Raw genomic sequence first — 14,278 nt, 5'->3', positions numbered from 1 at the left:
CAGCCGCGTTACACGTGAGCCCGCGGGAGCGGAGCAGAGCAGAGAGGGCGGCTGCGCGGGGCGCCAGGAGCAGGATCAGGAGCAGGGGAGGGAGAGGGACCGATGGGCTCTGCTGCTGCTGCGGGGAGCGGGGACCCGCCGGGCGCGGGCAGGGCGAGGCGGGAATACCGGGAACACCGGGAACGGGCGGGCACGTGCGCGGGCACAGGTGTGCGCGCCCCCGCAGCCGCGGCCCGGCAAGGGAGGCGCGGGCACGCGCACGCACCTGCCGGGCCCGGCGGGTCGGAGCTCCGCACCCACCCGCCCTTCCCTCCCGCCGGCGCCGGTGCCGCAGCCCCGCAGCCCCCCGCCCCCTCCCTCCCTCCCTCCCTGAGGCTCCGGCCGCCGGCGCGTCCCCACCCGGCCCGGCCCCGCCCGCAGAGCGCCCGGCGGAGCCGCATTGGCGGCGGCGCGGGCGGGGCGGAGCCCGCGGTGTATATGAAGGGGCGCTGCGCGGGCGGCGCGGCTGCTCGGTGCCCCGTGCGCTGCTCCGCGCTCCCCCCGCCGCTCCCGCGTCCCCCCGGCCGCCTCTCCCGCTCTGCCCCGCCGGGCCGGCGCCGCAGGGGCGGGCGCACCTCCCGCACCTTCCGGGGCCGCTCCGCCCGGCCGGTCCTGCCCGCTCCGCCCGGGGCCGTAGGTCTCCGCACGCCGCTCGCCCACCCCGCCGCTCGCCATGGCCCGCGGGAAGGCCAAGGACGGTGACGGCAACTGGAAGAAATTCATCTGGAACTCGGAGAAGAAGGAGCTGCTGGGCCGCACCGGGGGCAGCTGGTGTGAGTGCGGGGCCGGGGGGCGGCGATGCGGCGGGCGCTGCAGCACGGCCCCGGTGCTCCGCCTCCGCCGGCTGCGGCGGGGCTGCGGCCGGGGCGGGGGGGGCTGGGGACGGGGCGGCCCCGCGGGGCGAGGGGGGCACGGCCGGGCTCCCCCTGCCCTCTCCCCTCGCTGTCCGCCGGGGCCCCGCGGGGGTCGGTGAGCGCTGCCCCCCGAGAGCGGCTCCAGGTGGGTCCGGGGGTGAGGCGGGGTCGGGCCGACCTTGTCGAGGGCGCCTCGTCCTTGGCTCTCCTTCCTTTCCCGGTGGCTGGCCCGGCCCGGGAGCATCGCCGTCGGGGGACCCTGACCTCACAGCTCTCATCTGCCTTAGACCTTACAGAGGCTTTTTCTTTTTTTTTTTTTTTCCTATTTTCTCTGGATAAATGAAACTAAGCGAGTTTTACTTCGCTGAGAAAGAGCGATTGACTTTTAATATCTCCGCAAGAAGGAAATGGCTCTATGTGTATTCCTCATAAATGCTTATGATATATTCATTGGGTGCTATATTCATAGCATTTAGCTTAAAGAGGCTTTTAATTTCTTTATGCAAATAGACAGCCTTCCAGTTGCTGCCAACCACAGCTGGCGTTGCCACCCTTGCGATGTTGAATTGAGCTCCTATTGTAATGGATCGGCCGGAGGTGCCACATCCAGAGCCGGCGGCTCTGGCGGGCGGACTAGAGCAGGCTCCTGCCGTATCTTTACGTGAGCAGAATGGGGTTGTGGGTGCGCATGGAGAGGTATTTTCTGCTCCTGAGGCACCAGGCAACTGCGCAGTGCTTCAAACGCGGAGGCTGAAGCAGGTCCTTCTCCCAGAGTGCCCGTACCTACCCGCCTAGGACTGATTTCCATTCGCTGAGTCCATCTGCAGGCTGATGATCACATTCTCCTGTTATAAGCCTACCTGTTGCAAGAAGCTTTTTCCTTCAACCCTGTGGTGCTCGATTTCTAGACCCACTGCGTATTTTCTGAGACCTTGGAGTGGTTTTGACCTTTAAGGTGCCTTTGGCGTTTAGAGCATCCTGGCTGGGAACCTGATTAAATAAGCTACCTCCCAGCGTTTGCCTTTTGATGTTACAAAGCTCAAAGGCATTACACTGCAGACAACAGCTTTAGTGTTTGGTTTGTTACAACAGCACCTCCTATGACCGTGCTCTGGAAAAAATTTCCACACGTCCCTGACGTCACGGCCATTTGCTTTACGCTGCCTGGATACCAAAGAGTGCTTTAACTCCTGGAGCACCATGTTACTGCACCCAGCTCTGCCCTCCAGCCCTGCCTACCTCCGGTGCACACCAGGAAGACAAGAGGATGGAGTGCCAGCCTTTGTGACAGTGTCGCTCAGCCTCTGTTTCTCTGGGTGGCCCTCCTGCTTGCCTGTCTTTCATAGACTTAGAACAACCAGAACTGCCAGCTTGCATTGTGAGGCTTCTCTAATGATGTAGGGGTTTTTAAATGATGGAGCTGGGGAGTGAGGAGGAATATTTCCACCCACTACTTACTCCCCTTCTTTGGTAGCTCATCACTTCAAGTCCTTCAAATAAACTACATGTGTTTTGTTGGCGATTAGGTGAGGACAGTCTGAGATCAAGCAGGCTCACTCTCCAGTTGTCTTTGGCCTCTGCCTGTCCCTGCAGCTTGATGAGCAATACAGTTGCTTGGCACGGGCTGGCCTGGTGGTGTGTAGTACAGCATGTTACCCTGCAGTTAATCAGTTCAGATAATCCTTGTAAACTGGGTAACTGATACCCAGAGCTGGGCTGCATCTCCAGACTCTTCTCCATTCTTCCCACTCCCCCCACAAGATTATTCTAGACGTTCCCTTTAGACTGGAACTACATTCAATCTTTCATTGTTATGTAATTCACTCTTTAATTGGTATGAGCAGAGCCAGAGTGCCTTTGTAGGCACGAGGCTGGTAAATGTGCAGTATTTTGACACCTTAAGAGTACTTTCCTACATTTGAGGTAGAAGTTAATTTGAAGTTAATTTGACCTGAACTCTTTTCCTGTTGTCTTTTTTTGGAGGTGATGGCCTGAATTACTAGAAGAGATCAGGCTTTACAATGGCTTGTAAACGTGAATGAAACATTTACTGTTACTGCTCCTGGAAACATTTGCTTTGAGCCCCAGAGCTGTGTGGAATGAGTAACTTTCAAGCACACCCATCCTTGCTGTGGGGCACTTGGATCACTGACAGTGTCAAGTGCAAAGGCCTGTGCTGGTAGTGCTGGGTCACCTAAGGGATCCTTGAAGGTGTGGGGGGAATGTGGTTTAGTCTTTGTATTTTATAAGCCCAAACTCCGATTCACGGATTTCTAAGTTTTCAGGGGCTCATGTTTCCCCACCACCAAACAACTGGAGTGCCTTACATTTCCTGTCTGCATCAGGGCATAATCTCACTGTTAAATAGATGTCTTTGCACATCTGAATTTCGTGTGCTGGGCTCTTCCTTGCAAGTGGCAAAGGCTGGAAGTATTGTCCTGAAACATGACTGCCATGAGGGCTCAATTTGATTCCTCTTTCTTTATTTTCTCTTGCAGTTAAGATCCTCCTCTTCTATGTCATCTTCTACGGTTGCCTGGCAGGTATATTCATCGGGACCATCCAAGTGATGTTGCTCACTGTCAGTGAATTTGAGCCCAAATACCAGGATCGAGTGGCACCTCCAGGTAACTAAACAGGAGGCCCCTGTCTGACTTTGTGCAAGCTGTTCTGGGAAGGCGGGGTTGGTTACTCACCTCAAGGAGGAGGATGAAATAAGCGTGTCGTTGCTGCAACACATATTTGTAGGGGGTGGGTATGTTCTCAGCCTTCTGTGTTAACAGTACTGGAGCTTGAAGACTGCTAGAATTAAAGGTTGCATCACATGAAAAATGTCTCCTCTCTGAGAGGAACTTGAACCTGGTTTGGTTTTCCCTTCCCCTAAGCTGTGTGATGGGGTGAGGCTAAAAGGCTTCACTTTTGGGAACGGGCTGTATGAGGGAGCTGGGTTTAGTTTTTCTTTATTCAGAATCACTGTTCACATGGGTAGGTGAAGGGATAGATATAAAATGTTGGCTCTATCTGTGAAAGTGGCGTGCAGGAGGAGAAAGGGGATAGTGCCAGTTCTGGGGGTGCTCATGGAATTGCTTTACCCACCACCAAAGTACCGTGTGCTCTAGAGAGGCTGTGGCACTCACTAGTGAGGACTGCAACTGACTGGTGTGGGAGGTGAAGGGAGGGTGGGTCTGGTAGTTGCCTGATGCGTGACCTGTCCTCACAGAGAGTAGAAACCTCTTCTCAAAATGATGCCTGAGCAGTGCCTGTGGGCAGCCAGCCTTGGGCAGGGCAGAGGGGCGAGCAGCCCTTGCCGCAGGTCCCCCAGGCTGCGCTATCCGACTGCCACCGCAGCCGGGCTGGAGCGCGGGGGGAGCTGAGCCACTGCTGCTTTCCCATTGCAAATGACCTTGAGGCTGCCTGGCACTGGGCATCCTAACGATCCGTCTCCAGTTGCTCTGTAAAACAGTTCAGAAGCTTTTAATAACAGTGGTATTTAAGTGACAATTGTGAGGCTGATGGCTCGTAGCTACACAAGTTGGCCCTGGTGCTGCACCGTGTCTTGCAGCCCCACTGTAATGCTGTGCTGTGAATCCCTGCCCTAAGCACAGGGAATGTCACCGTCACTAAATGGTGTTAGAGCTCAGCTAAGTCATCTTTTCCAGATAACTGCTTTTCTGCCAGCATGCTTTAAACACAGAACAGAGGCTGGAACTGCTGTGTTAGTGTGTTACACTTGTCCATGTACCACCACCATGGCTGGGGCAAATGCTGACTTAAGCTCTGAAAGCAGCTCTTTTAGTCTCTGCAGTGGACCCTGACATTTGCGGAGAAGACTGTCACTGATACTGCCCAGAGCCATTGGCTGCATCTGAAAAGCCAACATGGCTAATGCTGGGGTAGTTGTTACTCAGTAATGTGTTTTTCCCCTTCATGAAATAATTAGCGAAAGCGCCCATGGATCTGAGGTCTCACCAAGATAGCCCTGCTGTTCAGCCAGATGTCACATAATTACCCATTCTAGGTACACTGTTTGCTTCCTGTGAAACAGCAGTTTAAATTCCAATTTCAAAGCAACTCTGGTAAAATTTCTGTGAAAGATTTCAGCCTGTAGAGGATTTTTATTAATATCTTAATTGCATACTGCACCAGTTTTTCTGGGGCTTCTTTTTTTAATCAAAGAAAATTAATTTAATTTTAAGACACTCTTGTAGTGTATATTGCAGGAATCAAAATGGAGGAACAATGAAAAGGTTGTCAGGAATCTTTTGTAATGAGCTTTCAGGATGGGTGCTGAAATCGAGGGGAACAAAATCCAGCTCCTCAAATGTGTGATGGTGGGGAGCCAATAGCCAAGACTTTTGAACCAAGCTGCAATGGCATATGCATAAAACTTCAAAGAAATAATTAGTAAATAGCACAGGGTCCTTTGCAGAGTGTCACTTGACAGCTCTTCCTGCAGATGTGGACAAGCTGGTGTAGGGCATGGTGGAGGCTGGCACTTAATATCCAGTACATTCCTTGTCCTGTAGCACAGCAGCCATGAAACTGCGAGTCCAAAGCAGCCCTTTAATGCAGCTTTCAGAGACACTGACAAGTAGTGAGTGGCTGCACTGCTGTTTGGGGGTCAGCAATCCCTGTATTCCCTGGCTGTGCAGGATTCCCCCCAGTGCTGCAAGCACAGCTGCTGTTCTGTCAAGGAAGGCATGTGTGGTGAGCATCAAACTTGAACTTTCTGTGATCTGGGACACCTGCAGATAATGAACTATATAAAATAGGATGTTGTGCAATTCTAATTCCTGAGTCTTGTGGGAGCATTTGTGAGCCCAGTAAGTGTACTGGCAGCTTGATAAAACCCTGGATTTTCTAGCGAGCCAGAAAAGCTGGTTTTATTCTTGTTCCAGTGCTCTGTCCTTCTTGGGCAAGTCACTATTTTGCCAGCCCAGAATGTTTTGAGAAAGGGAAAACTAGACTTGCCTTTAGGACTTGCAGGAGAAAATGCTGTAGGGGCTGCTATAATATCGTTCTTGTTCTGAAATACAACAGATTTCATAATAGCAACAGAACCTACAGGGTGTTGTATTGAGTTATTGACATGGGTATAACATTGAAAGCCATAAAGTGCTATTTTTGTAGCCAAGTGTCATTAATATGGTAATTGGTTTCTGCATTGAACACAACAGGAATGTTATACAGGGCTTCAGGGCAAGCTGAGTATTGTACCTTTCCATTACACTATTTTTTTCTTTCTTTTGTCTTGTGGTGGGGGAAGGGGCAGTGCAGTTCACCTGCCCGTCCAGCCCTGCCATTGCGACAGCCCCAGCTCCCAGTTCCACGTGTGCTGCAGGCTCGGACTCTGCTTTGAACACAGAGGGCTTACCCTGCCAGTAGTGAAGGACGAGGCTATTGCCTCTTAAGAAGCCTCCCTAAAAAATAATGCTTCATTCTCCCCCTCCCCACCCCAATACAAATTGGGCTGTGTATCCTGCCATCTTGTGGTGTGCATCCTGTGGAACAGCATTCCGACACGGGCGGGATGAGGGGACAGCTCACTGCAGCCTGAGGCAAAGCCTTGTAAGGGGTGGCTGGAAGGAAGAATCCCTGCTCCAGCCAGGGGATTTCAGGTGTCCCTGCTTCAAGCACTGCTGGGCAGTGAGTGTGTCATGGAAAAGGCCACTTTGGTGTGCGTTCCCCACTTGGCTTATTTAGTTTGGACAGCAGCAGCAAGGTTTCAGGGAGGCTTCAAAGGAGTGTGTGCTGCCTCCTGTGAAGATGCATTTCTTTGCTTCTCTCATCTCAGCAGCACCTGTGCTTGGGAAAATCTCAGGCTCCAGGATGTTACAGCCAAGCAGGTTGTGCTGTGTTTGCAGAAGACTCGCACCTGCTTTTCACACTTTGGGGATGAAGTTGACTGGAAGCTTGGAAGGACATTGTTTGATATGGTGGCTTTTAAAATCTGTCCTCACTTAGTGAGCTGGGGGAGGGTGTAGTGATCACTCAATTTGTCATCTGTGTCATCTCAGGAGTGTTCATGCTCATTTGGAACAAAGATTACGTGGTACTTGGAAATGAGCATGGTGTGATGGAGCAAGAGTGGTTACTACGGCCTTATACAACCGTTCCTAATAACAAGCCTGACTTCCCACTTTTAGTTTCTTCCTCTTTACCCTCAGGACACTTCTTCTGGAAGTCTTGCTATTGCAGCTTAAAAAAGATAAAAATCTATGTGGAAAATAGTTTTTTTTAAAATGAACTCAAATAAACAAGATTTTAATCTGCAGTGGCATTTTGGAACTGTAGCCAACCCCCCCCCCCCCCCCCCCCCCCAAATGACTTTACGGGGGGGTTTTTTTGTGTTTGATGTCCTTGTATCATCACAGCCAACAGAAGGTGGTGTCCATTACCAACTCAAGGCATTGCTCATCATTTATATGGACAATGTCAGCCAAGTGAAGATGAGAGTCTTATTTCCTAACAAGGCACTCTGCAGTGCCAATTGCAGCAATTTTCTAATTTGTCACTATTTTAGCAATGAGTTACTTGGTTCTTTTCTGTGGAAAGAACAGCATCACCACGTGACACCGTGGTGCATCTCTGTCGTAATAGCTTGAGATGCAGAGCTGTGTCATACAGATTATAGCCTGAGGATGGGGAGAGGGTTCTTAGACTCCTGACTATGAAAGCATCTGTGGGTTTGTTTCTTTTCCCCCATAGGACTTCCTCATGTGCATGCAGCCCCTAAAAGCTCCATTCATGCCAGGCACAGATCTCCTTGGGTGTCTAACAATACATGCCAGGTAGAACTGCAAGGGTTCAGCTTTTAAATGTTTTTTCTTGTCCCTGCTTGCTTAAGTCCCCAAGTAGGGGTGCGAGAATGTTCCAGAAAGGTTAGTGTTCTGCAGAGGTTACCCTCTGCCATCACACAACACACTTAGTTTTCCACACAAGATTGCTTAAGGCTTCATAATGCCGCTCTGCTAACAGCCCTGCAGCTTTTAGTTTGGCTATGGGATGTACAGAAGGAAATGATACATCAGGACTTAGGGCTTTGCATCCAGTCAGTTGCAGGCAAGTGAGTATAGAGGTTGTGGTAGAAGCCAGTAACACATTTTTTTAATTAGGATAAAGCTAATTATCATGAGAAGTATTTTTATATTCATAAAGATTTTCTTTCTTGCTTTGTAAGTGGGAAGATTGATCTCTACTTTGCTCCTGTCCTAAACAAAGCAACCACTCATGTGCCTGGTCTAGTCTGGTTCATCCAACCACCTGGAAATGCTCCCAATGAGGCAGAAAACAGCCCAGTTTTGGCCACAGGCTACCTGGCAAGAGCAGTGGTTCCCTTGTGCTGGCCACTGGAACAGCTGCTCAGTGGTACTGCCTGGGCTTCACTGCAGTTCTGTGGAGATGCACAAGACAGGGATGCTTTGGGATGGAAGTCTTTCTCCAGCCAAGTCACTTCTCTGATGGGCAGAGGGATGGCTTCGGACTGTACCCATCAGTGGCCAGGCTCTCTTAAAGAAAGAACACAGATCTTCTACTGGGTGGCTTTTACAAACCACAGGGTTTATTGCTGACCTTCATGTCACCTTTGCCAGGGATGTGTGTGACCTATGTGTTACCTTGGTCAAGACAAGATACAGAGATGGGGAGGTCCTGAGCAAAACTGACAGCTTCACTTGCCTGACTGGAACTTAAAAAGCCTGGCCACGTTTTCTTGATATTTTGTTTTTAAATACACTTGAATGGCACACCTGTAACTTGAACTCTGGAAAAGGCAGACCCAGGAGAGAACCCAAGGCCTGGCCTGGCCTGCCTCTGCTGCAATTCCAGACAGCCACTTCAGGTGACTGAGTCTGCTGCGTCCCAGCTGAGTGGGAACATGAGAAGGGCTTGGCAGGATGGGATTGAAGTCCCTTACTAAAATGGAAACTGGTGTATTTATTCTATATATAACTGTTTGTGAAGCAAGAAGATGAGTAATTGCTCAAAAAGGGGTTGAAAGCCACTGACTTTGGAGGGTAGGATGTCATTCTGCTAGAGCAATAGTAAATTACTTCCAAACTTGTAAACTCAACGTGGTCCGTTTGTACCAGAGGAATTTTTGAGCAGTTAAAGCTGCTTCAGGAATAAAACTTAAAACACCCGAGCTCCTTGCTGGACTTCTTGCAATCTTTGGTGACCAGGAGCTGTGTTTAGGGGAACAAAGCTAATCTTTGTCCTAGGTTACAAATTCCAAGTTAGTGGGTAGTGGCAGGGGGGTGGGGGGAGTGGTGAGTTGGTCTGAGGAGAGACGGAGCAGAAGCACTCAAGTGGCTTTAGAAAAATTGCTGGAGTCACAAGCTCTGGTGGGTTGGGGCCAGCCGGCTAAGCTGCCTGAGTTTTGCACCAGAGGAGCTTCTTGGCAACAGGCCTGTTCTGAAAGCTGTCAAAGCAAATGCTGCTCCCCTGCTCTTTTTCTTGATCTTGCTAAAATGAAGATGACAAACCGAACTGAAGTCAAGACCTCAATAATTACTGTGGCCGCCACAAAAGCAGCATGAACTCGGTTCCCATTACTTAAATTAAAGTGTTAGCCATGCATCAGTACTTCCAATTAAAATGTGACCTAAACATTACATAGGAGCAACTATTTCCAAGTTCCACAATGGAGAGCAAAGGAGTTAGTGCTTTTTATTATCTGTAGACATTTCTTGTTTATAGTCTCTTCTCCATGCGTTATTATTGCAGTCTTAAATCTGAGCTGGTTAGCACAGCCCAGAATCTGGAGAGTCTTTTAAAAAACTGTTCTGTGTGGTGGCATTTTCTACCCACCTCTTTGGTGATGAGCTGCTGATAAGAGAGCTCAGAAGATGAGTTTTACAGTCAGAAATACTCAGGCAATGAAAAGAGAGGAGGTAGTGCTCAGACAGCTGAATTTTACTGAGGGAGAAAATGTCTCCTGCCCTGCATCCCACAGGAGACACCCAAAGGCCACGTGGATTCCAGCTGGCAGAGTGTGACCAGACTTGGGAAACCTCTCTTGTCTTTTATTGCAGGAGTTCACGAGTGGACAGCTGTGCTGTATCCTAAACACAGTGTTTGCAGACACTGAAGGCAGCCTGTTAGGGATACTTATGTTCTGTGTGGTTTGTCTCACACACAGCTTCCCTTCTGTCCTCGAGGAGGAGGCAGAAGTGCACAGTGGACTTGTGGTTGGCTGTTTTTCTTGAAGGAAGCCTTGACTTGTAGGCTCACTTCTCCATTTTGTGATTTTTGTCTTTTTACCGGATATAAACACTGTGATAAATATCTAAGACTGTTGTTGGAGAGAGAACCTCTCCTCCAGTGAGCTTAAGCTTGTTTGGTCGAAGTTCTTAAGTCTGAAAAACAGAGATTATTATTATTAGGAGTTATGTTCATGGTATCGCCTGGAGGCTGTGCAGCTCTGAGGTGTACTTAATGTTTTCTTCCTGATTTTGCTTTTCTTAGGACTGACTCAAGTCCCCCAGGTTCAAAAGACAGAAATTGCCTTTACTGCCTCTGAACCCAGAACTTATGAACCCTATGTGAGGAACCTTGATAATTTCTTAAGGGACTACAGTGCTGAGCAGCAAACCGAGAACATCGTGTTTCAGGACTGTGGAGGTAAGTCTCAATTGTTTCCTACAGCTCAGGGCTCTGAATGATGCCTCTGTCAGGTCCTCCAGAAGCTGAGGTTGAGCAGTGCTGGTCTTGGTCTTCAGCTGTTCCAGCTGCACGTTGGTTAATTGTCTGCTCATTAATTTCCTTTGGGCAGACCATGCTGGGCCACAGTTAGCAGCTTACTGTAGGGTTGGGAACCCCCACATTTCACTTGGAGAACATTGCAGATGACTCTGAAGCTTGTGGCACTGACCTTATTCTCCCTGAAAGTCACAGGGGTTTTAGTGATGGCTTTGCCAAAGCCAGTATTGGTCCTCTTCATGCCATGCAGTCAAACATCTGGGAGGTGTTAACCTTTAATAGGTTATTTGTAATCATGTGAATGAGACTCTCACCTCTTAATACACTTGTATCAAATTTAAGGGGAACCCACTTGTAAAAGCTGCCTGGAAAAAAATTAGTCCCTGAGCCAGGTGACTCTGGAAGAAATCTGTTATAAAACAAAACTCCATAAAACTTGCTGGTCTGGGAGCAGCCCCATGTAGGGGGTGGCTGGGCATAGGTCTGTGGAGTGCCTTAACTGCCCTAGGGAAATCAACTGCCCAGGGAAGTGTAAGTGACATGCAAAAGATCCCACTGCATATGTTGTCTTTTCCTTCCCCTGCCACGACAGACACACCTTCTGAATACAAAGAGAGAGGACCATATAATGATGCCCAGGGCCAGAAGAAGGTCTGCAAATTCAGACGTGAATGGCTGGAAAACTGTTCTGGATTAAATGATCCCACCTATGGGTACAAGGATGGCAAACCATGCATCCTTGTCAAGCTCAACAGAATTATTGGCTTCAAACCTCAGGCAAGTATTGTTCTTCCCTTTCTAGTGGAAGCTACTGATCAGGAGGAGGGGTTGGCTGCAGATTTGCTGTGCCTGCTTTTTGGTGTCTGGAAAGAGATCAGTATTAAACCCTTTCTGCAGAGGATAATTTGTGAGACAATTTGAGTAACTTACTTTAAAAATGCCTTTAATTGAAAAGCAGTGAAAGTTGTGCACTGCAAGTTGGTGCAAGTAGTAGTGAACTTCACAGTGCAACCTCCTGGTTATTTGTCTGGTAACTTCTGAGTCTGCTATTGGAGTCGCTATAAAGGAGTGTTTTCTTCAAGTGATAAATTCCATTTTAAATTCTTGAATGCTTCCATGGGACTAACCCAGACCAACCCTGTGTGTAGTAACATCAGTACATTTTGTCATGCCCTGACCCACTCCATTCCTTTCCTCAGGCAGTGTAGACTTCTCTGCCTTGCTAAAACTGCTTAATTAAATTATGAAATGCTAATATTAAATACCAGAGTGAAATACAGGCTCTAAAGCGTAAGCTACATTTGAAAGTCAGGCACAGCTGCAAGAAAAGTGAGCAGGTCTTTAGTTAATTTAATGTAGTTTTCCAGAGGCTGTAGGATATCTCTGCCAACTGGTTGCTCTGTCCTTCACCCAAAGGCAAGTTTGCAGTAATGCTGAAGGGTGTAAATCTGGACATTCATGGGTTTTCCTTCTGTTTTTCTTCCCCCAATGCATTAAAATGCTAAAAACTTCTTTTAAGAATTCAATGGCAAAACATGTGCTGTTGAACAAGGTGGTACGCAAAACCTGCACACCATCTTTTGGATGGAGAACAGTGCAAATGGCCTTCTATGCCACCTTCACTCCCATCTGTCAGGGCACTCAAGGATGGGAAATGATGCTAATGAGTCCTGAGGAATGTTTTCCTTCAAAGGGAGCTTGTCCTGTGCTAAAAGAAATGAGCAAACTTTTTGTTTATCTGATCCATGGTGGAAATATTTTAGCAGAACGTACTGTGGTGGCTTGGTATGTGGCGGCTGTGGGGTGACATGAGATGTGCATGGGAAAGACAAGGGTTTGGTGTCTTCCTCTCTCTTTTTTTTTGCCATGGAGGGAGCTCTGGAGACCTCCAGACTACATTAGACAGCGGGGTCTAGTCATGGAATGACTTTGTGTGTTTCATTTAGAAACAAAGTATCCAAGGCAGTATTTGTTTTTGTGGTTCCACACTCCAGCAGAGACCTCTTAGTTCTTGGATTGGTAAAAGTGTTTGTAAAGCAGATCTGAAACTGCAGTGCTGTCAAGCAATACTGCTGCACTTTAAAAGACCAAAGACCAACTGGGTTAATGGTTGGACTATGAGAGTTGGCACTCACACCTTTCGCTGATATACGCAAAGCTTTTGTCCTTCCTTATTGGTGGTGTTGAAGTTCAGCAGTGTCAGGGTGAGACTTGCCACCCTTTGTTTTTTCCTGTGCATTTCCAGTCCTGATTGCACACACCTGGCAGGCAGGGGGCAAATCCTGCACCACTGTAATCCTGCCACTGCCTGAGCTTGCATAAACGAGTCCCACTAGCTATAGATAGTCTGCCATCAAATGCCTTCCTCAGGGACACCATGGAACTAAACCCAGCCTGACCTGCTTGTATCCACAGCAGGTGAAGCTGTAAGAACAGCCAGCAGTTCTGCTTGGGTCAAGTTCCCCTGCTTCCAGTTGTGTTACACTACTTGTTTGTCCCAAGAACCACCGAGAGCTGTTGTCTCTGAACTGTGCTTAGAAGGGATTCCAGTTAATGGTGTGTGTTCCCTACTGTTGATCTTTGTTGCTGCAAAGGTGCTCCAGTCTGCAGAGGAGTGTCCAGTGTGTAACTTCCTCTTGTTCTGGATTTCTTCTAGGCTCCAGCCAATGAAAGCCTCCCTCCTGAAGTTATGGCAAAATACAACCCCAATCTCATCCCTGTCCACTGCGTTGCCAAGGTAAATTGAAATGCAACAGAGCAGAGTTGGGAAGCTGCAGGGGACAAAACTAAGCCTTTGTCCAAGTGTAGTTACCCCCCTGCCTGCCTTTCCATAGACAAATGGGGTGGTTCTTACTTGGGGTATCTCCTCCTCAGGAAAAGTTTCTCAAAGCCCTGCTGATGGATGAGTTAGTGCTGCCCTCACAGTGTGGGGTAAAAGCAGGGCAAGATAGTTAAAGGTATCTCCAAAACTAGCCATTTGCCTTCCAAGTGCTGTGCTGGAGCCACAAAAAAAAGCCTCCAGAGAAGGTATTTCATACTTGGCATGTGCAAGGCAACTGAGAAGTAGCAAAGTTGTTGTGGCCAAAGCCTGTGCAATCGTAACACAGGAGGCTCTGGTGATTTCAAACCGTGTGAAGTGGCTGAGGCTTTAAATTAAGCAAAGCCCTTTTCCTGGGGGATGTGCTGCGTGCTGACCCGGTGGGGACCAGCGCTGTCCGAATGGGAGGTCACGGTGTCGGGTCTCGGGCTGCCAAAGGCGCAGTTGGGGCGGTTGTCATTGTTTGTGCCTCCCGTTCCCCCCGCAGCGAGAGGAGGACGCAGACAAGATCGGCACGGTGGAGTACTATGGGATGGGTGGCTACCCCGGCTTCGGGCTGCAGTACTACCCCTACTACGGGAAGCTGCTGCAGCCGCGGTACCTGCAGCCCCTGGTGGCCGTGCAGTTCACCAACCTGACCTACGACATGGAGGTGCGCGTGGAGTGCAGGGCCTACGGGCAGAACATCGTCTACAGCGACAAGGACCGCTTCCAGGGACGCTTTGATATTAAATTCGACATAAAAAGCAGCTGATCGTAAGCACAACTCTCTTCCTCCTCCCCCCTCCTCCTCCTCCTAGCCATTTAAAAAGGTTAAAAAAAAAAAAAAAAAGAACAAAAAAGAGAACCTACTAGTCTTGAACAAACT

At 49.2% G+C, this 14,278-nt stretch overlaps 1 protein-coding gene across 1 annotated transcript; it reads left to right on the top strand.

Moving 5' to 3' along the window:
• The first annotated feature begins 677 nt into the window (after window positions 1-677).
• Window positions 678-14,276, top strand: ATP1B1 (ATPase Na+/K+ transporting subunit beta 1). The gene is made up of 6 exons (XM_083854513.1): window positions 678-812; window positions 3,392-3,520; window positions 10,359-10,514; window positions 11,185-11,369; window positions 13,249-13,329; window positions 13,898-14,276. Exons 1-6 carry the CDS (start codon window positions 713-715, stop codon window positions 14,162-14,164), a joined length of 918 nt encoding a protein of 305 aa, XP_083710639.1. The 5' UTR covers window positions 678-712; the 3' UTR covers window positions 14,165-14,276.
• The last annotated feature ends 2 nt before the right edge of the window (window positions 14,277-14,278 follow it).

Source organism: Zosterops lateralis, assembly GCF_965231275.1.
Source record: "Zosterops lateralis genome assembly, chromosome: 2".
NCBI classification, from domain to species: Eukaryota; Metazoa; Chordata; class Aves; order Passeriformes; family Zosteropidae; genus Zosterops; species Zosterops lateralis.
The sequence above is the reverse complement of the archived record's forward strand: the minus strand, read 5'-3'. Positions and strand labels throughout refer to the sequence as shown.

What these genes read in the sequence shown, in the direction of transcription:
- ATP1B1 (XM_083854513.1), top strand. Translation starts at nt 713, where the DNA reads ATGGCCCGCGGGAAGGCCAAGGACGGTGACGGCAACTGGAAGAAATTC. An exon ending in CGTGTTTCAGGACTGTGGAG is followed by an intron (nt 10,515 to 11,184) that starts GTAAGTCTCAAT and finishes CTGCCACGACAG; the next exon opens with ACACACCTTCTGAATACAAA. An exon ending in CTGTCCACTGCGTTGCCAAG is followed by an intron (nt 13,330 to 13,897) that starts GTAAATTGAAAT and finishes TTCCCCCCGCAG; the next exon opens with CGAGAGGAGGACGCAGACAA.